The 23,823-nt window shown below is 39.7% G+C and overlaps 2 protein-coding genes across 2 annotated transcripts; both read right to left on the bottom strand.

The window, feature by feature from the left end:
• Window positions 1–660: 660 nt before the first annotated feature.
• ankle1 (ankyrin repeat and LEM domain containing 1) lies at window positions 661–11,856 on the bottom strand. Its single transcript, XM_040032490.1, has 9 exons — window positions 11,424–11,856; window positions 10,962–11,114; window positions 10,214–10,319; window positions 9,895–10,018; window positions 7,267–9,624; window positions 6,967–7,135; window positions 3,066–3,228; window positions 2,828–2,960; window positions 661–1,990 (listed from the first exon to the last, which is right to left on the bottom strand). The coding sequence occupies exons 1-9, from the start codon at window positions 11,486–11,488 to the stop codon at window positions 1,824–1,826; spliced, it is 3,438 nt and encodes a 1,145-aa protein (XP_039888424.1). The 5' UTR covers window positions 11,489–11,856; the 3' UTR covers window positions 661–1,823.
• Window positions 11,857–12,737: 881 nt separating this feature from the next.
• On the bottom strand, window positions 12,738–23,671 carry LOC120733982 (intestinal-type alkaline phosphatase-like). The gene is made up of 11 exons (XM_040032523.1): window positions 22,619–23,671; window positions 22,278–22,394; window positions 21,240–21,355; window positions 19,735–19,909; window positions 17,607–17,779; window positions 17,174–17,299; window positions 16,975–17,044; window positions 16,566–16,700; window positions 15,491–15,682; window positions 15,286–15,402; window positions 12,738–13,353 (listed from the first exon to the last, which is right to left on the bottom strand). The coding sequence occupies exons 1-11, from the start codon at window positions 22,692–22,694 to the stop codon at window positions 13,082–13,084; spliced, it is 1,569 nt and encodes a 522-aa protein (XP_039888457.1). The 5' UTR covers window positions 22,695–23,671; the 3' UTR covers window positions 12,738–13,081.
• Between the last annotated feature and the right edge of the window lie 152 nt (window positions 23,672–23,823).

The raw sequence follows: 23,823 nt of genomic DNA, 5'->3' as shown, positions 1-23,823 counted from the left end.
TTTTATATATGAACAGAAATACCCTCCAAATAACAATGGAACACAATTTCATTTGCTCTAATACCAGTTTGTAAATGGTACATTTGTTTTTCAAAAACATAGCAAAAAAGTTCATAATGATATTTTTTTATGATATTGATGAAATGATATTTATTTAGTTTTAACTGAGCTTTTTTTTATACTTTTAAAATAAGTCTTAGAATTACTGAGCATATCTTTTTATTATATGATTATTCAAAGCCATGCATGAAGATCACCTGACTATAAACATTTTCATATCAATCTGCTATGTAACTGTATTACAGACTGTGGAGAGGATGCTGCAGGGTGCAGTGTCAGTAAATGACATACGTCAAAGGGCACAAATTAATATGCACAAAGGAGAAACATCAATGCCAAAGGTCAGATTTAAAAACACATGATTTAAAAGTTAAATCAATTTTAAGCAAACTTTCTCTTATTAGTATGTGCTTGTTATTCATTTGACGTGGAATGTAACATCTCCATTATTTCAAGATAAAATCCAAATTGTTGCTGCATTACATTAACATTTATTTGTGTGTGTGTGTGTGTGTGTGTGTGTGTGTGTGTATGTATATATATATATATATATATATATATATATATATATATATATATATATATATATATATATATATATATATATATATATATATCGTTCCATATGGGTAACCTGAAACTGCTATTAAGTGCAACCACTCTGTAGTGTCTGATGCACAAAAAAAAAAAAGGTTCCTTTTAAAGTTGTATATCTTTTTTTATTAATAATGAATACATCTATTTCATAACATCAGAAAGTTGCAGAAATAATTATAATAGATCAAATGTTTTGCCAATAAAGTGTAACATTTGTCTGTAGCTGACCCATAATGCTAAAGCATCCTGCCTCTACTGCTGATTTTGTAAACACCTGGATAGAAATGTACCCACATCAACTTTTTTTAATGCAATTTAACTGAAATACTATATTTACAAATGACAAATGACAAAAGATCCTATTTTAGAACACAATGAGGTTCTAGGAAACCTAACATGCTAACCCACAGTTAAAAAGCCCTGATAAGTACAACATTTTTTAAAAACAGAAATAGTAACCTGATTAGGTGTTCCTGTGTTTACTGCTCTCCTTGCTTCTTTGGAAAATTTTGCAGTCATAACCAATTTATTCTACAAGAGTCAACAAAAGTAACCAAATGGGAATAATGTTTGTAGTAAATAGCTTGATCTTGATTTCTATTATTAAATCTTGAGTTTTTTAAAGTTTTGTGATGATATTGTGTCATCGTGTTAACCACATCTGGCCAGACCAAACAAAGTATGCTCAGAAAATAGCTCTTCAGTCTCCATGAAAAAATTAAATGCAAAATGTGTGTTTTCAAAGTGAAATCCTCAAGTACTCTTTAAAAAAACTACAAGTAAAAGATCTCAGCTAGCATAATATGAAACAATAGAAAATGTCTGCTAGTTGGGGTTCAAATCCATCATTCTCTGCTTATGGCGCAGCGTTAAATACGCTAAGAGCACTTTGAAGAAGGATATTTTAAAATATGACCACGATATACATTTAAGATGCTATAACTGAACTTAATGTCACATTTGTCAAACTGCAAATCCCTGGGTATGAGGATTCAGTGTTAGTTTATCAGCAAAAGATGATAAAATTCTGGTAAAAGTTCCAGAGCTCTTAATTTTAAAGTCATTACTCAATCTTTGTAAAATGAAGGATTGCGTCGTCTTCTGAAGTAGTGGTATTTTCCCTTCTGGTGTTTAAGCAGTTCATACCCCACTGCAAGTGGGTGTCTCTACTGTCTGATGTCAGCTGGTCTAAGCTGTCTTTCACCCTCAGCCAGGAAGATCTGCATGGCGCGGTACAGCAGGTGGATGCCGAGCTCCCGTTTCTTCTTTGTCTGCCAGTTGGACACGATGCCATAGAAATCCCCTCGCTTCTGATTCGTGAGCATCTTCAACCCTGCAACAGTTGAGAAAGTCAAGTTGCTTCACTGACAAATCTATCAGTGTTGTCAAACACAGTATTGCGTTTAGCAGTTTATGAAAACCAAACCGAGCACCTATCACAGGTTTAAACAGTAAAATGTTGGTATTAGTTAATATCGCTCATACTTAATGCTGCTATTAGATACAATTTCTCTATTTTTCCTCAATGTTTGTGTTAATATCTTAAAATAATACAGTTTCAGGGGTTTTTTGTCCTCTATCCGCCCATTTTTATTTTTTAACTGCTTATAAGCCTTTCACATAGAATGCAACATGCACCATGCTCTAAAACCCATTCTTTTCCATTGCTTGCACTGCACAACAAGAGCTTCCTGTGGCATTGAGAAAAGTGTGCCAGCCAGGGCACACTCGCACATGGATCTCCACAGGTAGACCCAAGCGGCTGGTGGATCTGAACCCCAAACCTTTTTTGCTTTTTCTTAAACACTGCACCACTGTTCCATCACTTCAGAGTAACTTAATATATGCAGGGTTGCCAAAGAAAAAAAAGATACTCAGACAATTATCAATATTAAAAATGACAAATTACAATATTCCAAGAGGTCGCTAGGGCTCAACAACACGGACGTATTAAACATGGAGGTGTACACTTCAACAGTAGTAATTTAAGGCACCAATGAGGCAGTGATGAGCCGCTAACATCATTGGTCCTTCCCCTATTTGGCTGATGTTTGCAAGGGTGGTTTCAGATTCTGATACATAAAAAGAGGGGGAAGTACTCAGCAGTCGTGCTGTGGATTGTGGTGATGTTTATTTCAGTTTTTCATAAGTTTCGCCCTCATGCACTCACCAATCGCCTCCACCATGCAGGCCTCTCTTGTGTAGGCTTCCACGGGAATAACATTTTGGAAACAATGCAGAGAGATGACACCCTGCCCTGTGTTCCACACCTGAAGGATGTGCTGGACTTTGGAGCACAGTTTCTGTGACAAGGAAGAAAAAAGAAAGAATCAAACTACATATTTACTACGCGATTAAAGACTATTTCAATATGATATATTAATACCGATCAATATTTGCATCCTTACCTTTGAGGTTTTGTCACCTTTAAAGTATTCTAAAGCCTCATACAGATGACTGTAGGGACGGGAACGTTTTCCTTTGCCAACATAAAATATAGCATGGATAAAAGTCTGGAAACACTCCTTTGGGGTCATGGTGTGACTGCGAAAGGGAAGGTTTTTTGTCACTCTGTCAGAGAGGGAAATAAACGATTCAATTAATATTTTTAGAGTTGAGAGGTGTTTATGGTATTCTATTTTAAAACTTTATTTGGCTTAGACATTTAAACTCTGGGTTTCAAAGATGGTGCCAGTGTGCTCGGCAGGCCGTCTTCACCTCTCCTTTCAACCCCTCTTTGTTGACTTTTGCATTGTATTCCTCATTCTCTTGGTAATATTCTCATCAGGTGGCAATGCACTAATTACTTATGACTGACAAACACTTAAATCTTCGATTCTCTCACTCCTATGGTTCCGATCCATGCTGGACTCTGGGAGACGCCACCCTGTCACAATCGGACTCCTCCACCAGCATATCCTGACTACCCCTACCCACCATGTACAAGAAACGCTTTAGGAAGCGGGGCAAACGGAGTGGTATTCACGTCCGTCTTAAGGCTTATCTTAAACCACAGGCTATGGCTAATCCACATGCTAGCATGGATATTCTACGTCCTCTCTCCTCCACCCAGTGACTGCCTTCTTGCCAGATCGCTTAGTCGTCGGTGGATCTGCTCCATCGGACAGCAAGTTTACCCAGCCCTCCCAGTGGCATGCCTGCCTATTCAGACCTGGATAACGTCTTCCAGAGGTGGCGTGCATCACAGCAACCTAAGCCATTTGCGATGCGCTACGAGTAGGGACATGGCGCCCATGACACGGATGGCTCTACTAAATGTAAGGTCGCTGGTGTTTTAAATGACTTTTTCCTCGCCTCGGGGCTGGATGTTTTGTTCCTGACGGAGACTTGGATTAGCCCTGGTGAGACGTTCTCCTTCTCGGAACTTCTCCCCCCAGACTGTGCCTTCTTCAGCTCACCTAGGCTTACAGGCAGAGGTAGTGGCTTAGCCTCAGTTTTTAAAAATAAACATAAAATTCGGCAGCTCCCCTCCCCTACCTACCCTAGCCTTGAAGTTCAATTACTGGAGTTGGCCGATTCTTCTATAACTCTGTGTGTTGTGGTCTACTGACCGCCGAAATACAACAAGGCTTTTATACAGGATTTTGCTGAGCTATTAGGATCTGTTCTTTTTAAATATGACGGTGTACTTATCACTGGTGATTTTAATATTGATATCTGTTGTAAGGATGATCCATTAGCCAAAGACTTTCTTGCTCTAACTGACTCTCTTAACCTTGTTCAGTGGCTAAATGAACCAACCCACTCTAAAGGCCATACCCTTGATCTGTTTTTTTTTTTTTTCATATGACGTTTGTATTAAGAACACTGACAATGTTGGGATCTCTGATCACTTCCCAGTTATTTCTGATGTTGATTTATGCACCCTGAGAGCCTCAGACGCCCTATGCCCATAATTAATTCTGAAACTGTGGCTAATTTTTCTGTGGTGTTCGTATATATTCAACGGTTAAGCCTAGAGGTAGCATATACAGTGAGAATAACATACGACGTGTGTGGTGCAGAGCCGAGAGGAGGTGGAAAAAAGATAAGCTCGAGGTATCCTTTGATATCTTACGTACCATTACGTACCAGCCGCCTGAAGTTTCAAAATGCTGCTAAAATGGCTAACGCAGCTTTCTTTTCTGAAATTATTGAGACTAATGGCCCTAATCCTCGAATGTTGTTTAAAATCTTTAATTCAGTGGTTAACCCCGGTCATGAAATGCAGACGGTGTCGTCTCCGGGTCTCTGCGAACAATTTTTAAATTACTTCACAGATAAAATTTTATCTCTCAAGTCTTCACACCCTTTAGTTGTGAGCCCTGCTTTCACCCCAGGATGTTTATCAACCTTTCATCAGTTTGCGCCAGTGTCACTCACTGCTCTTAAGCAAATAGCTGAACAACTGAAAAATACAAATTCTGTACATGATATTCTCCCATCACGCATTATCAAGGATAGTTTTGATACAATTGGGCCCAGTATTTTAACTCTAATGAATTCTTCATTGCTTTCTGGCCATGTTCTGACAGCCTTTAAACATGTCATAGTGCAGCCTGTTTCAAAACAAGAGCCTCGATCATAATGACCTTGTGAACTACAGGCCGATTTCGAAACTCCCGTTCCTGTCCAAAATCTTGGAGAAGATAGTTCTCTCGCAACTTCATTCATCAACATCAGTGATAAATTTCAGTCTGGCTTTAAACCACGTCATAGCCCTGAAACAGCTCTGCTGAGAGTCCTTAATGATCTTCTCCTAATTGCCGATTCAGGTGGTTCAGCGGTCTTAGTCTTACTGGACTTGTCCTCAGCCTTTGATATGGTGGACCATAATATTCTACTAACGAGGTTAGATCATACAGTTGGCATTAGAGGTTTAAAACTGGTTTAAATACTATCTTTCGAACAAGGTCCCCCTCTGTCACTCTGGGTACCTATTCTTCCTCTGCAGCATCCTTCTGCTGTGGCGTGCCTCAAGGCTCTGTGTAGGGCCCAATGTTATTCTCACTGTATATGCTACCTCTAGGCTTAACCGTTGAAAAATGCAACATGTCATTTCATTGCTATGCTGATGATATACAAATTTACTTTCAGCTAAGTGACCATGTTGCTGTCACTGCACTGCTTCCTAGAGTGCATGAGAGAAGTCTAATGGCTTTTGGGCAACTCTCTTATCTTAAATGAAAAGAAAACCGAAATTGTGGTGTTTGACAGTCATTTCCCCCGGGGCCAACTAGTTGATACCTTTGGATCCCTTGCCACTTTTCTCTCTGACACCGTTAGTAATCTAGGTGTGCTGCTGGACAGCTCTTTCAAATATGACAAACAAGTGTCCTTTGTAGTCAAATCTAGCTTCTACCAACTGCGTCTACCACATAAGGGTCTTGAAAAGCTTATTCATGCCTTTGTGACCTCTAGATTAGATTAATGTAATTCCCTTTACTTGCTGCTCTTCTCCATAGATTACAGCTTGTCCAAAACGCTGCGGCACGCCTTTTGACTGGTACCGGAAGGTTTGCCTCTATCACCCCTGTCCTTGCTGATTTGCACTGGCTCCCCATCAAATTTAAAATATTGCCGCTTACCTTCAAAATTATGAATAATGCAGCCCCTAGCTATCTCGCCGAACTTCTTAGACCATACACCCCTGGGAGAGCCCTCAGATCATCCGACCAATTACTCTTGGTACAGCCTAGATCTCGGCATAAGAGCAGAGGTGACCGTGCGTTTGCCCTGGTTGCACCTAACCTGTGGAACAACCTTCCCATTGCTATTCGCGCATCTGACTCCATCCAATTATTTAAATCACGATTAAAAACTCACTTATTTAATCTTTCTTTCCCGGTTGGTTAACGCCTGTATTTTATACTTAATTCCAATTTTATCTTTCTTAATATCTTCTTCTACTTAAAACCTATGTGTTTTTAGCAAGTTTTATTTAATATTCACTTTTATTCTTGTGTAATTAGTGGCAGTGACCTGTTAGCATATTCAGTACTTTGTTAATTCATGTTTTAACCTGCTGTTTTATTGTGAAGCACTTTGGTATACCGTTGGTTTTTAAATGTGCTATATAAATAAAGTTGTATTGTATTGTATTGTATTAGACACAAACAAGCCCATTACTAGCTCAATTTAGACAACTAATATGACTAGAGATTTATAGGGGTGAATCCAGAACACAAGTGCTCTCTGATGCATCTACTGAAGTGTGAATGTGAACATTTTCACACAGTCAGCAACAACTCATCTCCTCAGAATGCACAGAAGAAAACAAAACATAAATAAAAATGACGGTAAAAGCACCTTGGATCAAGCAGCAGGTAGTTGAAACTGGACTTGATGATGCCCTCTCTCCACTTCCTGTTCTGATCTGGTTGGTCAAACTGCTGGCACAAAGCCTGCTCATCAGTCTGGCAATTGGGAAGATTAAAGGTCTCCAGAACCCTACACAATTCTGGACTGTAACCTGCATCTGTAAAAATAAAAAACTAAATGTCAATGTATGTGTTCATATATTTTAAGAGTAGATATTATATTTAATGAAATGTTACAACAGAGCTCAACTTACCTTAAGTCACTTAAAAACTTGAAATAAAGCATTACCTGCTTGTGGTTGCTCTAACTTCTTCTGTTGATATTGTGACTGGCAGTTGGACTCCTGTACCAGGCGGCACAGTCTTCGCATGTAGGTGGGCCTTGTACGACTGCTGATGGGGCCTGGACTTTCCCCCAGCTCCACCAGCCTCGATCTGAGCTCCTTGTCAGTTATCCCTCTGATTTCTGGCAACATATTGTCCACACACTTCTCATTTTCCGCCTTCTGTACCACCACCTGGGGTTTCTGATTCTCTTTTTCTTTGCTGTCCACCATGTCAGCATGCAAAGTACGCCAGTCATAAAGTATGGTCTCCTCACTGCTGGTAGTACTCACGCTGGAGCTGAGGGAGGTGTCTGCTGTAGGTGGGACATGGGTCTCAATCAGTTTGTGGCCGCGTTCGGTATCTGTGTACAGGTACTCTACTGGTTCGTCCACATCCTGAATGTGTGGACGCCCTCCAGGGGTGTAGGACAAGTTAGCCAGGTGCTGTGGCCTACGGCAGCTTGAAAGCCTGCTCATGCTGTACCTCGGTGTGCAGCCAGTACCTGGGGTGCAGGGAAAATCAGAGTCCTCCTTGGATCTCCTTGGAGAACCATAGCTGGAGGTGGATGATGACGACACAGAGTCTGGCAGAGAGCTACAGTCCCTAGTTATCCAGGCATCTTCATTGTTTAGGCTTTCTACCTGCTCCTCCTGAGGGGTATCGTTTACATTTCTCTTTGTAGTTGTCTCATCTGAAATTGTCAGATCGTCAGTCAGAAATTCCCCGTCTTCAGTGAGATTACAGTTCTGTTCCTGCATAGCAAGAGCAATCTCTGCAATGTTTCTCTCATAAGCACTGACTGAATTGTCATTATTGCCCTCGAGTAGAAACGTGTCACACAAAGTCTGTGACTGAACAGCAGAGTCTGTCACACTTGTAGAGAGGAGAAGCGTATCAGCCTGGCTGTTACTAACACTTGAGCCTCTGAGAGTACTGGACTGTGTCTCTTGGCAGTCCACAGACAAGCACCCTCCTTCTGTGGGTCTGCCTGAAAAGCAGTGTGCACTGGATGGTAAGCGTGGTGAGTTATAAAACTCTTCACTGGTTGGAGATCTGGGAGTCTGGCGGCGTATTCGAACTGGTGTAGGCAGGGTATCTTCGAACAAAGATGTGGAGAGGCTCTCAGTTCTGCTTGTTCTCAGCGAGCAACGGCTCATTCTTGAGCGTGTCCTGCCTGTTACAAAAGGACTGGGTGTGAATGGATGATCACTTTTTTCTTCTACTGCTGCGGACTCAACAACATCTTCCTTACTTGGACTATCTACATCATTACCACCACAACCCTGAACTATATCATTGTTTGGATTTTTTACTCCAGACAAGGTCAGTTTATTAAGCATACCTGATAAACGCTCAACCGTTTGAGGTTTGGAATCAGTATTAGCTTCCATATGAATCTTTGTAAGTTCACAATCAGAATTTGTAGAAATCAGAGTCTTTCTGTCTAATGCAGTCTTGGCAGAAACATCATCTGCTGCACTAAGTGAAAGACATTCAGGGTTTACAGAGGCATCCAGAGCACTGGTGTAATGGTCACTCTCACAGCTACTATAATGGCTACTACTAGTTCCACTGCTGCTGCCGGCGGCATGGCAGTGTACTTTCTTTTCATCACTGTTCCCCTGAGTGTCATTTACGCGCTCTGTTTCCTGTTCATCATCACTTTCTTCCAAAGCACAGTGAACAAGGACTGTTTTCTCCAAGTCCTCTTCTGTGCTCTCACTGCTTTCCCTGCAGAAAATGTAGACATGATCCGGTGATGTGGCGTCAATGCCCTGCTTGTCTAAAATAGTAGCCATGCGTTCTGAATCCAGGAAATCAGAATACTCAGATATGTCAAAAGGTAAGCTGTGCTGGCAGCCATCAACAGCAGGATTCTGTTGGGGAGATTCGGGGCTGAAAACAGGGTAATATTCATCCACGTCATCCCTGAAGCTCACGCTCTTCCGACTTGCTCGCATGAAGGAAACTGCAGGGAAGTTGGAAGGAGGGATTATGCCATCAGGTAAAGCAGTACATTCCTCGCCTTTCGATGTGGTATCATCGGTACAATTGCCATCTTCTTTAAGATTCGATACTGCAGCTGCAGGCTCCACTGCAGACATGCGAGTGCTTGAAAGTATGGAAGGATAAGATGGTCTGTGATGCGATACACTTCTGCAACTTAGTCGTCCATTAATGTTAGACAGGTTAAAAAATGATGAGCGCCTTGTGCTGCTCAGTGGGGCTTCACCAAAGTCACTTATCATGGATGTGTGGGAACTGAAGCTGTAGTCCGATTCAGGATAGCTGGACATGTCTGTCTGGTCGGAATACAGAGCTGTGAAGGAAAAAAAATGAACATAGTTCAGTCTGTCAGCAAAATTCTGTAAAGACAAACCTGAAACTTTTCTTATCCACTCTTTATACCCTGGCAGGGAGTTCTGCAGGTTATAGTTCTTGTGTTTTTTTCATTATTTGATAGTTAAAAACAGGTAATGCTACTGCCAATGTTTTAACTCCTTTGGTTTCACAATCGGTAGCGGAGCTTCTCAACAGCGCTCTCAGTGTGATTATACAACTGTCAAAGACTTGAAAAAGGTCATCTTACAGTATTGGAACTGAGGTATGTCATCCTCCTCAGTGTCTGTTGGGCCAGCCTGGTATTCCTGAAGGAGATGGGCACATTTTCGATTTTCCTGTTGCTCTGCAAGCTGCTGTGGAGTGTTTCCTTCCTGGATTAATAAAGCGGAAGTAAGAGCAAACTCAAAGTAAAATGTTCACTATATTCAAAGCAAAAGATTAGAATTTTATAGTATACTTTACAGTACCCTTCAGGTATTCTCTTGAAGTTGTCACAAATATAAACAACAGATTAACCTAAATGTTCCCAAAAACTAGTCTAAAAGCCACGATTAAGCAATTCATACATTATCTTTGATATATGGATTCCCTCCGTTCATCAAGAGAAGCTTGAGATTTTGATAACATCCCCACAGTGCGGCAACATGAAGAGGAGTGAGGCCTTCTGATGACCTAAAATCGACATTTCATCATTACAAGTCGGTGCAAAGTTTATGAAAAATCTGGCCAATATTTCAAACACAACTACTGATATACCACGGTAAGTAAACAAATACAAACAGCACAATGTTGGCAATTCTGTCTCCGTAAACCACAACAGTAGATTTTAAATGAAACAATCCAGATGGGATTGGAGTGCAGACTTCACGTTTTGATTCAAAGAGTTTAACAAAACTTTTGCAGCAATTGTTTAGGAATGACAGTCATAACATACTGCAAAAGCAACCCAAGAATTTGTATAGAAAAATAAATAAGATGTCCTTCAACGGGCAACCCAAGAGAGCATGCTTTTCAGCTACTGAAGACACTGGCATAGACATAAACAAACCAGCAACTGAAGGTGGCTGCAGTAGAGGCCTGGCAGAGCATGTCCAAGGTTTCTACACTTCAGGCAGTCATTAAGTGCAAAGCATTTTCATGCAAATATTAAATACAATCCTTTTATAAAATGGGGGACTATGTAGTAGTGAGTTAATACAATGCTTGTGTTAAAACCCCAGAACTAAGGCTGAAAAACTGTCTTGCTTCTTTGGCTTAAAATACACTATAGTGACTAAATGTATATGATGTTAAGTGACTGTTTTGGATCTATACCTTATATTGGGGTCAGCTCCATATTGCAGCAAGGTTTTCAAGCATCTTATGTTCTTCTCAGTTTCTTTGCCAACAGATAAGTGTACAGCAGCTACCCCTTTGGTACCCACCAGATTGGGGTTTGCGCCTTGTAAAAGAAGTTGCTGCACAGATCTGTCACGAAAGCAAGACGTGTTACACTGACAAATACAAACTAACATATCGAAAAATTGAAACACCCGTAACAAACTAGTAAGGACTGAAATATGTAGCTATGTAGATATATAGAGTTCATGCACACTTAATTTTTTATTGGAAAACCGACATCGTGGATAGTATTGATTTTCTTTTTGAGAGATCAGAGCTGGATAAGGTATACAAATGTAAAAACGTAAATCCTGATGTTAGTCTGACGTGGGTGGCTGTAGCATGTTTACAACACAGGACATGTCAGGGGAAAGAAGAAAAAGGGATGGACCTCACCTGGGATCTCCTTCATTCACCGCTTTACACAGCTGACTCGTCAGTCTCCTCGTGTGTCGATCCATGGCCAGCGATACTTGTTTTTTAATTTATCTAAACTGTGAACATCTTCCGAGAAGCGTGTAATAAACTACGTGGCTCTGGCTCACGTTAGCAAGCAGAGCTAACGGCGACTTGCAAGCTGCAGAAATCCAGCTATTGTTTGCGTACATTAAACTACGTTTTCCTAAAGTTTAAGCCGGCAAAACGTTCACATGATTTTTTTTTCAATGCAGCTTGGACGATTGGACTAGCGTTTCAGATTCTAAAGCATTAACTCACAGTTTATCTACATTTTGTTTTTTTACTTTTCGATGAAGCTACGGTACATTGTTTTCAGACTTCCCTCCAAGCCCTGCAGAAAACGGAAATCCCTCCCACATGCGCCTCTGATTGGACAAAGTTAACCAATGAGGTGATAGATTCATTTAAAGCAAGGCACAAAGTCTTTGCCTGAAAAAATACTGATGTCTTTGTAGGTCACAGCGTTTCTATTCCACTGCTGTATTTTATTTTAGCTTCAAAACTTTTAATTAATAGACGGAGTCACATAAAACTCAAATGCTCGAACACACACTGCTAATTAACTCATTATAATGCAACAAATGCTTACATGAAATGGTACTTCAGAATCATTAAGCCACTCAAAAATACACATGCAGTCTAATATCAAGGAAAGCGCACAAGGCAAAGCTGAATATTAATATCCCATTACAAGATACATTTGGCAATTTGCAAGAGGTTCAAATAGGCTACTTAAGTAGGATAGGGACGGAGATTGCCTTAGTTCTATATTTATTTATTATGTTTATGTATTTACAACTAATATTTTTTTCTGTTGAATATAAATGATTTATGGGAGGTATTTATGAATTTAAAATGCGTATTTTCTGCTGATGATACTACTAGCACATGGTAGTGGGGAAAATTTCGATCAACTCCTGGATACTGCAGAGAAAGATTCTGATACTTTCAAGAACCAGTAAACTCTAATAGCGAATAGGGGTTTATATTGAAATTGATAATGTATCCAAAACTAAATTCTGAAGTGTGTTATTGGGTTGTAAACAAATAAGGAAACCTCACATAAAACACATGACAACAAAAAATTCTAAAAGGATCACATTATTACATACAGCCAAAGAACTTGTGAATCTGGATTCTCTTCACACTGTGCACTGCTTACTCAGAGTTCTGTCCAAGTTTGGGGAAATTCAAATAAAACACCACCAACTCTATGTATGCTAGTGCTATGATCAGTCAGAAACATAATGGATGAATGAATGAATTAACCAGTCATGAAAAGAGCGCTTGACAGTAACTCCAATATTTGTCAATATGAAATCTCTTGTTTATTCAGTACATCTCCAATATAATTACAAACATGATTTTATTTACAGGAGCTTAACACAGCATTAAAACATTGCTCTATGCAATACTAACAGAAATGGTTTTCACTGCAAAGTTGTGTCAACACTTGGAAATTACATAAAACAACACCGCTGTCTAAAACTACTGCATCACTTTTAAATTACACACAGTAGAGCGAAAACAATAATTTATTCCTCATCCAAATTCTCAGATAGCACCGATTTTCCAGGGATAGATATCATGTCATCTCAGATAGAGTAGAAAGGAAGTAGAAGGAGGCTAATCAGAAGAAGCAGCAGGCTAGGGTGGCTTGCTACAGCATGGCTGCCTTCAGGTAATTGGCAGTCCACGTAGGGTTCTATGCATAAAGCATAAGCCATCACATGAGCAATGTAGCTCTGTTCCTGGACTCCATCAAAAAGATGTGACATGGGACCTTTGGCAAAAATGGCTACATCCTCTATGCTGTGGGTCTCTGAATCAAGAGGGACAGCAGTCTGCTGGACGTAGTTGTTGTCCGCTGAAGGGAAACAAGAGAGAAGAGTATTAGCTGCATAGCTTTAGTAAGATCAGTGTTGACAAAAAAAAGCCAACAGTTGGCTTACTAAACTAAAACGCATTGTACTGATGCCATTAGCTGTATTGATAATGATAATGGATTGCATTTATATAGCGCTTTACAATTCCACTATTGTCTGTGAAGGTTCTCAGCCATCCAGGTCATTGTAGTCTAAGGTGCTTGGAAAGAAAAGCACTCCACTATTCATTCACACACTGGTGGAGGAAAGCTACAGTTTTAGTCACAGCTGCCCTGGGGCAGACTGACAGAAGTTGGCTGTCATATCGCGTATCTGGCCAACAGAGGTAGGGTAAAGTGCCTTGCCCAAGGACACAGTGACCAGGACAGAGAGCCCGGGGACCGAACCGGCAACTTTCCGGTTACAGATGAGCGTCCCAAACCCCTGAGCCACGGTCGCCCCGTGATGAAATCAGATGAAGACACTAAGCTGTTTCATTATTGTAATCCTTATTTTCTGGCACTTAGTAATGATTCATAAGCAGTGTTGGGGAGTAACGGAATACATGTAACGCCGTTACGTATTTAAAATACAAAATATGAGTAACTGTATTCCGTTACAGTTACCGTTTAAAAAGGTTGTATTCAGAATACAGTTACTTTGCTGAAATAAAGGGATTACATGGCAGTATTTGACTTTTCATATGTTCGGCTATGTCCTCTCTATTTTTGGTTTCCACGCCCCAAACAAAACACGCATTAAGAGGCTCTAAAGCCTGTGTCTCAGTCTCGCAGCCCATGTCACCCCTACTTGCATAATGACGTGCAGAAATATTTTTAAAAATTATTCACAAAAATGATTTAATATGAAGGCAATAGGTAGAGTGTTACAGGCATAGCCCTAAAGAATGTAGCCTCATGGGCGGTGTAGTCCGTTCTGCAGGGAGAATGGACTGCCATACCCGTTATGTGTCTGTGAGCGAGACAGGGAGAAAAAGGCTAGTGGAAAAGTATGAGCTGTTACCGAGCAGAAACGGGAGCTGGAAGCATGTAAATATAATAATAACCACTGCAGCCAAAAAGAGTGCCTGACGAGCCCAGTTGTAAGTAAGCTATTAAGACTCGACTGTACACTTTTTTCGTGTTTTTCTCCGAAACAATAAGTTCCGTTGGAGCAGCCTTTCAACACCTCTCTCTGTCTCTCGCTAGCAAAGTTGACCCAGACAACAAAGTAAAGCTAGTTTTCAGCTACAAGCCCGACACGAACCCGACGTATTAGCCAGTTGTCCCTGTTTTATACACGCGTGGAACAGTTTTCTACACGAGATCGCTGCAAAAACTGCAGCCTTACCTAATGTCCACCCTAATGTTACTCATTTTATATTAAGATTTAAACATCTAGTTGGTATGTGAGTAGCCTTCAGTAATAGTAATAAATCACACAGCAATAGTACATTCATGTATTTGTAAAAAAGCATGATAATATAATAGGTAATCCAAAGTATTCAGAATACGTTACTGTCATTGAGTAACGTAACGGAATACGTTACAAAATACATTTTGGGGCATGTATTCTGTAATCTGTAGTGGAATACATTTTAAAAGTAACCTTCCCAACACTGTTCATAAGTAGTCTTTACAATTCAACACTCCTATGAAAGTACTGTACAGAATTTTTTCTAAATCATCTGCTGTTTATAGCCCTTGTTTAAAATGCTGTACCGTCAAAAAAAAAACAACCTGAAAGAATGGTGTATATATACACAAGAAGCTGTATTGTCCATTCAATGATACTCCACTGCTGAATGTTTGTGAGGTGACAGTGAAAAGCTAGATTGAGTGTTTTGTGGCAGTGCAGTTGGTTTACTGTAACACCACAAGATGGAGCTATTGCATTGATTTGGATTCCATAAAAAGATGCTCAGTATCACTTACTTGAAATTGATTCATTCACATCCGGGCGACTTCCATTGGCAATCTGGTATCCTGGTCCATTCCCATACACAGCAGTGGTGAAGTGTTTGTTGTCAGTAGCCTTGGTATCAACGATCCCTGTATATCACAAGGGCAAATTACCACTCAGAACATAAGATGAGGCTGACTTGTTAATGCTAAAGCTTCTTCCAAAAGTGCATTTTACCTAGAACAGGGTTTCCTCTGGGAGAATAACCTCCAAAAGCAAAAACATGAGAGTGGTCTGCAGTGACTATAGTCAGAGTGTCCAGGTCACTGACGAGGTCAGCCGTTCGCTCGATTGCTCGGTCAAACTGTACAGCTTCATGGAGTGCCTTTTTGGCCATTGTTGCATGGTGACCGTGGTCGATTCTCCCCCTTGAAGTTCAGAAGAAAGTCACTGATAAATAAGCATCTGTAGTAGTACGTCTCTTGCAAAGTTTGAGATTGCAGTGAAAACGTAGGTGTCCCAAAGTACAGCCTTAATGCGACATAATGCTACAACTGTGACCAGCACATCAAATATTAGTTTGGCCAATGGTATTGCAGCAAAAGTGAGTTCCAGTTATGGAAAATGGCATGAAATTAATAATAGGATTATCTGTGGAAACCAGTGTGTTAGTAACTGCTCCTTCATAGTCATATTAGACCATATTTCATTTGTTGGACACAGTGCCATGTGTAAAAGATGGAAATGGACAATGATGATGTCAATGTTGCATCATCGTAAACTTGTGTGGGGAAAGTGGTATTAATGCACACGCCCGAAGCAAGAGATGAATGAGAAAAAAAAAAAACTGTCACTGAGAAGAGCTTCTAATATGAACCAGCCTTTTTTTCAAGTTTTAAAGAGAAGAAGAGCAGAACAGTTCATCAAACTAAAAATAAATACATAAGAATGAAACATCTGTAAAGAAACACAGACAATATTTTTTTCACAATCTTCTATGTGCCAAAGAAGCAAATCTGTCATCAAAAGTAAAGGTGGACTTGGCAAATAAATAAATAAATGAACACTGGTTTTACTTCTGCCTGCAATCAAGATTAATCAGCACTCAGCCGACCCTCCACATATCTCTGGTGCAGGCTGATACTGATATTGATTTTGCCATTGTCACAATATGAGAATAACATGAAAATGTGCCACAGTTTTTATTCTGTCTGTTGTTGCCAATCGGACATTCACATTAAAAGGTCAACCATGATTTATTGTTTTGATTAATATTCCTGATTTCTTTCTTTGGTGAATATACTATACTTATCTTCCACAAAGAGGAAAAATCCTTTGGGGTTCTTGCTGAGGATCTTGATAGCTTTCTCTGTCATCTCTGTAAGGGATGGGTCCATGGAGGGGTCACGATCCAGCTCGTACCGGCAGTCTTTGGGCTCAAACAGACCTTAAAAGAAAGAATTTACAGGCTTCAGTTTTCCCCTGTTACATCTGTCATATTACATATAGTATATATAATCTTTATATGTAATAAATAAATAAATAAAACGGCACAAACTTGATAAATTGCTTAAAAACACTGACAAATGAGTTCAGCAGAATTTAGCGAAACGTCACTGTTTAAAGATCCAAGGTTTTTTATTGGGTCTAGAGTACTCAAGGTCTTGTGTTTTTCTTCTCTGCATGACGCAGTTGTAAGTGATGCACCTCAGAGTTCTTACCCATCAGGAAGTCTGTCGTTGCAGGATTGATAGCATCAAAGTCAGCCTTGTTCCAAACATATTTAGCATTCTGTCGGTGGGGAACAATGACAAACGTGGAAAATGTTTGTTTTTTAAAAAAAAAATGCTCAGTGATGAAAAGCACGATACATGTTCAAACTAAAAACTGATGAGCACACTTGATGAAGGCACTGTTTACCGGTTTGTTCTTTAGCCATTCTTCGACCAGATTTTTTCCGTCCTTTCGGACTCCTGTCTTATTTAAATACTCTGGGTCTTTCACTGTTGTGGGAAACATATAGGTACGACCTCCACCGAGGATAACCTGCAGACAGAAATATATTCCCCTTTTGATTTTTGTACATGTAAAATACTTAAAAAAAAACACATTTAGTGTATGAGGATTTATTCACTGAGTACTTCTGAGGTTTGGATTAGAAAGTGGTTTCTTAGGTTCGCTGTCATCCATGTTTTACAAAACTGTCGAGGAATCTGCTTTTGGTAAAATTTAATGACTTATCTAAAAGACCTTATCTGGTTTATTCAGTCTAGAGGTACCTTGATTTTTTTTTCTATTCATCATTTGTGTGAGTGCACTGATCATTTGCCTGCTCGTTTTGATTAAGTCTTACATTTATCTCTGTGTTGTAAACCAGCTGGTAAGCAATGTCACGGCACTCATTCTTGACTGCCTCATATGGGAGATCAGCATCAGAATACCAGTCCCGGCTGGCAACGTGAGCGTAGGCTGCAGCAGGAGAAGCATGTTGAACTCTGGTTGTGGTGACAATGCCAACTGATTTCCCTGAAACAAGGACCAGATTTTTCATAACGTTAACATATTTGCTGAGTTATACTTGGAGAACTTGAACTGATTAGGCTCCTGGAAGTTAACAAATTTTGTTTGAAAATGCAGGACACATTTATTTTTTAGATTTAGATATATTTAGATATATACACTTGATGTGAGGTATGCTATACAGGGAGTGCAGAATTATTAGGCAAGTTGTATTTTTGAGGAATAATTTTATTATTGAACAACAACCATGTTCTCAATGAACCCAAAAAACTCATTAATATCAAAGCTGAATGTTTTTGGAAGTAGTTTTTAGTTTTAGCTATTTTAGGGGGATATCTGTGTGTGCAGGTGACTATTACTGTGCATAATTATTAGGCAACTTAACAAAAAACAAATATATACCAATTTCAATTATTTATTTTCACCAGTGACACCAATATAACATCTCCACATTCACAAATATACATTTCTGACATTCAAAAACAAAACAAAAACAAATCAGCGACCAATATAGCCACCTTTCTTTGCAAGGACACTCAAAAGCCTGCCATCCATGGATTCTGTCAGTGTTTTGATCTGTTCACCATCAACATTGCGTGCAGCAGCAACCACAGCCTCCCAGACACTGTTCAGAGAGGTGTACTGTTTTCCCTCCTTGTAAATCTCACATTTGATGATGGACCACAGGTTCTCAATGGGGTTCAGATCAGGTGAACAAGGTGGCCATGTCATTAGTTTTTCTTCTTTCATACCCTTTCTTGCCAGCCACGCTGTGGAGTACTTGGACGCGTGTGATGGAGCATTGTCCTGCATGAAAATCATGTTTTTCTTGAAGGATGCAGACTTCTTCCTGTACCACTGCTTGAAGAAGGTGTCTTCCAGAAACTGGCAGTAGGACTGGGAGAATAGAATAGAATAGAATAGAATTGAGTTGAGCTTGACTCCATCCTCAACCCGAAAAGGCCCCACAAGCTCATCTTTGATGATACCAGCCCAAACCAGTACTCCACCTCCACCTTGCTGGCGTCTGAGTCGGACTGGAGCTCTCTGCCCTTTACCAATCCAGCCACGGGCCCATCCATCTGGCCCATCAAGACTCACTCTCATTTCATCAGTCCATAAAACCTTAGAAAAACCAGTCTTGAGATATTTCTTGGCCCAGTCTTGACGTTTCAGTTTGTGTGTCTTGTTCAGTGGTGGTCGTCTTTCAGCCTTTCTTACCTTGGCCATGTTTCTGAGTATTGCACACCTTGTGCTTTTGGGCACTCCAGTGATGTTGCAGCTCTGAAATATGGCCAAACTGGTGGCAAGTGGCATCTTGGCAGCTGCACGCTTGACTTTTCTCAGTTCATGGGCAGTTATTTTGCGCCTCGGTTTTTCCACACGCTTCTTGCGACCCTGTTGACTATTTTGAATGAAACGCTTGATTGTTCGATGATCACGCTTCAGAAGCTTTGCAATTTTGAGACTGCTGCATCCCTCTGCAAGATATCTCACTATTTTTGACTTTTCTGAGCCTGTCAAGTCCTTCTTTTGACCCATTTTGCCAAAGGAAAGGACGTTGCCTAATAATTTTGCACACCTGATATAGGGTGTTGATGTCATTAGACCACACCCCTTCTCATTACAGAGATGCACATCACCTAATATGCTTAATTGGTAGTAGGCTTTCGAGCCTATACAGCTTGGAGTAAGACAACATGCATGAAGAGGATGATGTGGACAAAATACTCATTTGCCTAATAATTCTGCACTCCCTGTAGAAAACACGCCTGTTTAGATGTAAAATTGTTTTATTTATAGTAGTTGAATAGTTGTCCAGTTAGTAAGCTAATGCTGTACACTGAACAATAAATGTATATAGGTTATTTCTCTTGTACATGTTCGACTTTTAAGATTTTATTGCTTTGTAGCATCATTTTCTTGTGCCTATAGTCAAAGCTTTGTGGATGTGGGTCTACCTGCAGCCTTGGCACGGTGAAGAACAGATATGACTTCATTCCCATGGGAAGCCTGGCAGTCGTACCTTGGAGTGGCAGCACTGACCCCCAGAGTGCCATAGTTGGCTTTCACACCACACTGGTACGCTGTTGCTGTGCCAGCACTGTCTGGCATCTGCTGATCCACGTTGTACGTCTGCAGGCATCCGAAGCAATCACACATATTGCATGTTAACCAATATTCACGCTCACTGTCAAAGAAAATGCTGATTCTGTCACTGACATCAAGAAAATTAAAACACTGAACATTCATAAATTAAGTGTCCTAGATTTTTCACAAAAATTATGTCACCTGACTTAAAACACAGATAAAAAAGCCTGTCTTTGTTAGGCTGGTAACATGTATCCTGCTAGTGAAAGGGCAAAACCTGAAACCTTGACCCTTACATTAAAGGCATGACTTTGCTTTGGAGGAATTTCACTGCAAATTAATAGCTGTTGTGAGTGATGACCTTTATCTATGAAATATTTTTATTCTAATTAGAGTGACCACTTGCAGGATCATGTTACCCCCATCCGAATCATTGGATGATTTGATGAATATGGCAAATATGTATATTTTGTGCTACAGCCATAGACAGTATAAAACATGGGAATAGGAAAAACTAGAAAGCGAAAATTTCTGAAGAAATTTTAAGTGTGCCTATGCCGCTGCCAATGAGTGTAGTTTGCCATTCATACGGCTCCAAAAAAAAAAATCCAAATAAGGGTAGACAGGCCGTACTACTGCTGGCATACCACTAGAGTGAGCCAACACACCACAAATGAAGTGAGTGAGCCAACACTCCACAAATTAAGTTTCACTTTCGTTTCAAGTTAAGTTTCACTTTCCGTCCCATTCATTTCAATGGGAAAAAACTTGCATTAAAATATTCATATTTAAAAAACTATAGAAGTAATAAACACCAAAAGTCATAGCACACCATTCCTGATCCAGCTGCACAAAATGATATAACATATATGAAGCTTGTGTCAAAACTGTGGGATGAGTTACGCGCGGAAATTTCAGGCTGAAAAAGGAAAATAATAATAATAAGAATAATAAATCCGAGCAATAGTAATAAGTGTGCCTTTTGGCATAGGCACACTTAATGAAGCCAATGAAGTACCTTAACCTTGCATTCTATATGAAGGCCACCAGATGGCACTAGTTACCATAGAGGTCTGTGGGAAAACAACTTTGACCTTTTTGAAGACCCTTCTGCTCAATTCATGGGCTCAGTCACTCATTTTGGCTCACATTGAACACAAACTTAAGTCTGCTTTTATAGTTTATCTTTTGAAACAGTGGTGTTCCACCCTTCCAGCACATACTTGCAGAATCAATGCCAAGTGACACTGAAGCTGTTGTTTGTAATCTTGCTCTCTGGTTGTTGTTTTTATCAGTAAGATTTAGTACCATAAAAGTATGTGCGATACAGTTAAAGATGCAAGTCTACGGAGTGTGTTGCTCATAGTGTTCTGACCTTAGAAAGGGCCAGGTGGGGGAAAGAATCCATAGCTAGACTCGACTCCTCCCCACTTACTCCCTCCAACTGGCCTTTGAGGATCCGGGCAGCAGTCACTGTTGGTATACCCATACCTGGAAGTAGGAGGAATCACACGTGAGTAGATAACATCAGTCAAGAGAGTACACTGTGCTCTTTGAACTCATTAGGTCCAGCTAATAAAACAGCTAGTGAAACTTGGTAAAGGACATTCTGGTCATCAGATATAAACCTTAAACTCTTCTAATGTGTTACCAATAGGTCATTAACTAAAAGAACTTTCCTATGTATTCTCACAAACACGTCATTTATTGAGCTGTTACATATTACTTATCTATCATAAATATTGATAAAACTTTAAATGTGCTGAAGACAGCATCAGTGATGGCAAAAGTCGAAGCTCATAAAATCATAATCAAGATATAAATTTGTCATTTGTAAAGAGAAGCTGCTAAACCGTGATGTTGGGTCAGAGATTAAATAGCAGCAAATGTATGATTTCATGTAAGGCTATATTTCCACAATGGAATAAAGAAATTCGTTTCTCTTGTTTTACAATAGCGGAAATTATTTCGCCTGCTTTTGGTTTTGGTTAAATGGAATTAATGAAGCAAACTGAACTAACCTGTTATTAATTTCTGTTGAACGTCCAGACATGGTAGATGACTTCAAACTGTTTCCGATTTACCCTTTTTTGGTATTAGCCTGATTAAGGATACAAGAGCAAATATTGCAACTCCACATGCACTGTGGGCTTTGCAGAGCCTCACTTCACTTTGTTATGCCTGGCTTTCCGAGCAGATGATCATGTGTCAGTGTTCATCTCCTACCATGATTTTTGTGGTACCAAAATCTGGGGCTTTAAAAGACCTTATTATGTTTTGGTGAGTTACACCACAGTGATGGAGGGACTCAAAATGTCTTTCAGCTGAATAAATGAACTGAGGTACAAGAGGAAATACTTGATAGTTTAAAGAAACTTCTTAAATGGTAGGAAAATTTCTTTCTTAGACTTACCATCTCCCAGGAAGAGGATGGCATTCTTGGCTTGGTGTGAATTACGTGGTTTATTTAGGGCTGCGTGAATAGCATTCCTTCCTTTATTGTTCCAGTAGAACGGTTCGAGCTCATCCTCTATAAGCGAGACAAAATAAATGTGAAGGTGGTTAGAGCCATTCAAATGTGTTTCTATGTTTTTTTAATGAATAAACTGCATAATAGTCAGTTTTTGCAACACCGAACGTGCATTGCATGTCTGTTACTGTCTTTCCTTTAAGCTTGAAATTGTGTTGCAAACTGAAAGTAATATTCTTAGTTTCTGAAGAAGCTCTCATGAACAAAATGTAGCAAATTCTTACTGTTAGCACACGAAGTCCACTGCACCGAAATGGAAATAAGTAATCCAATAAAAAATAGATAATGTCTGTTGGCCATGGTCTAGACTCTATATGAATGCAGAGAGAGAACAAGAGCACGTTTTCCTCACTCTGAAGCACCTTTATATATTCAGCCAAGGAGCAAAGGGCACATGAAGGAACTTGCAATTGAGGGAAAAGGTTTTATGCAATCTCTCACACACATGCACACGGGAGAAGAGGCAGTAAACTACGCAATGTCAGTACAAAATAGTTAAGAAGATCTAAATTTGCTTTGTAGAAGTAATCATTATTGGACCACGGTGAAATTAAAACCATAGCTCACACGATAATGCTAAAGCAAAAGTGTTCTTTGCAGAATGTGAACCAGAAAGGAGTTTCCTAAAATTGTTGCCGTTAGCTTTATACCTAATAGTTAATTTGGTCCCTTCTATCAGTATCATTACCCAGATTAAGTACTTTTGTGCATCAGCCAGCTAGCTAGACGCTTATAGATAAATATTGATCCCACAAGGGAGATCAGTGTGCCACAGCAGCAGGATAAAAAAATAAAAATTGGACCAAATTTTTTTAGTTTTTTATTTTAGTTTTGGATTTAAATGTACATTTGCACAATGACTGAAACTTGCACCACTGAAGGAACAATGGGCTGTGAGGTGAGTTCCTTGATCCCACAGAAACGTCCAGATTGGAGATTTACTTATCTGGATGATTGAGCTAAGATGTGTTTATTAGTTTGTCAGCCCGAGTACAGACAGCTGCAATAAAAAGCACCATCTGATAAATGTTTACCAGCAATAGCTTTAATCACTCTTGTCTATAGCTACCATAAATCAGTGTGATATGCATAAAATTTACTGATTTGTTTTTGTTTTTCACTCTTCCACACTTTTACATTGCAGTGTTAAAAATCTGTTTACTGTACTTTATGGTCAAGTGGTCCAATTTTCACAAATTGTTGAAAGTTGTTTATTTTAATTTGTGGTACAATTAACTGAGCCATGAGAGAGAGAGAGAGAGAGAGAGAGTGTGTGTGTGTGTGTGTGTGTGTGTGTGTGTGTGTGTGTGTGTGTGTGTGTGTGTGTGTGTACAGGTGGCTTTGCTCACACATCTGTGTGACGTTTTCAGAAAGTGGTTTAAAAATGTTCATTCTTTTATATCCACTGGCTTTGGTGGTTTGGACCAGG

This window comes from Simochromis diagramma, unplaced genomic scaffold (genome assembly GCF_900408965.1).
Source record: "Simochromis diagramma unplaced genomic scaffold, fSimDia1.1 OVJJ01000334.1, whole genome shotgun sequence".
Lineage (NCBI taxonomy): Eukaryota > Metazoa > Chordata > Actinopteri > Cichliformes > Cichlidae > Simochromis > Simochromis diagramma.
The sequence above is the reverse complement of the archived record's forward strand: the minus strand, read 5'-3'. Positions and strand labels throughout refer to the sequence as shown.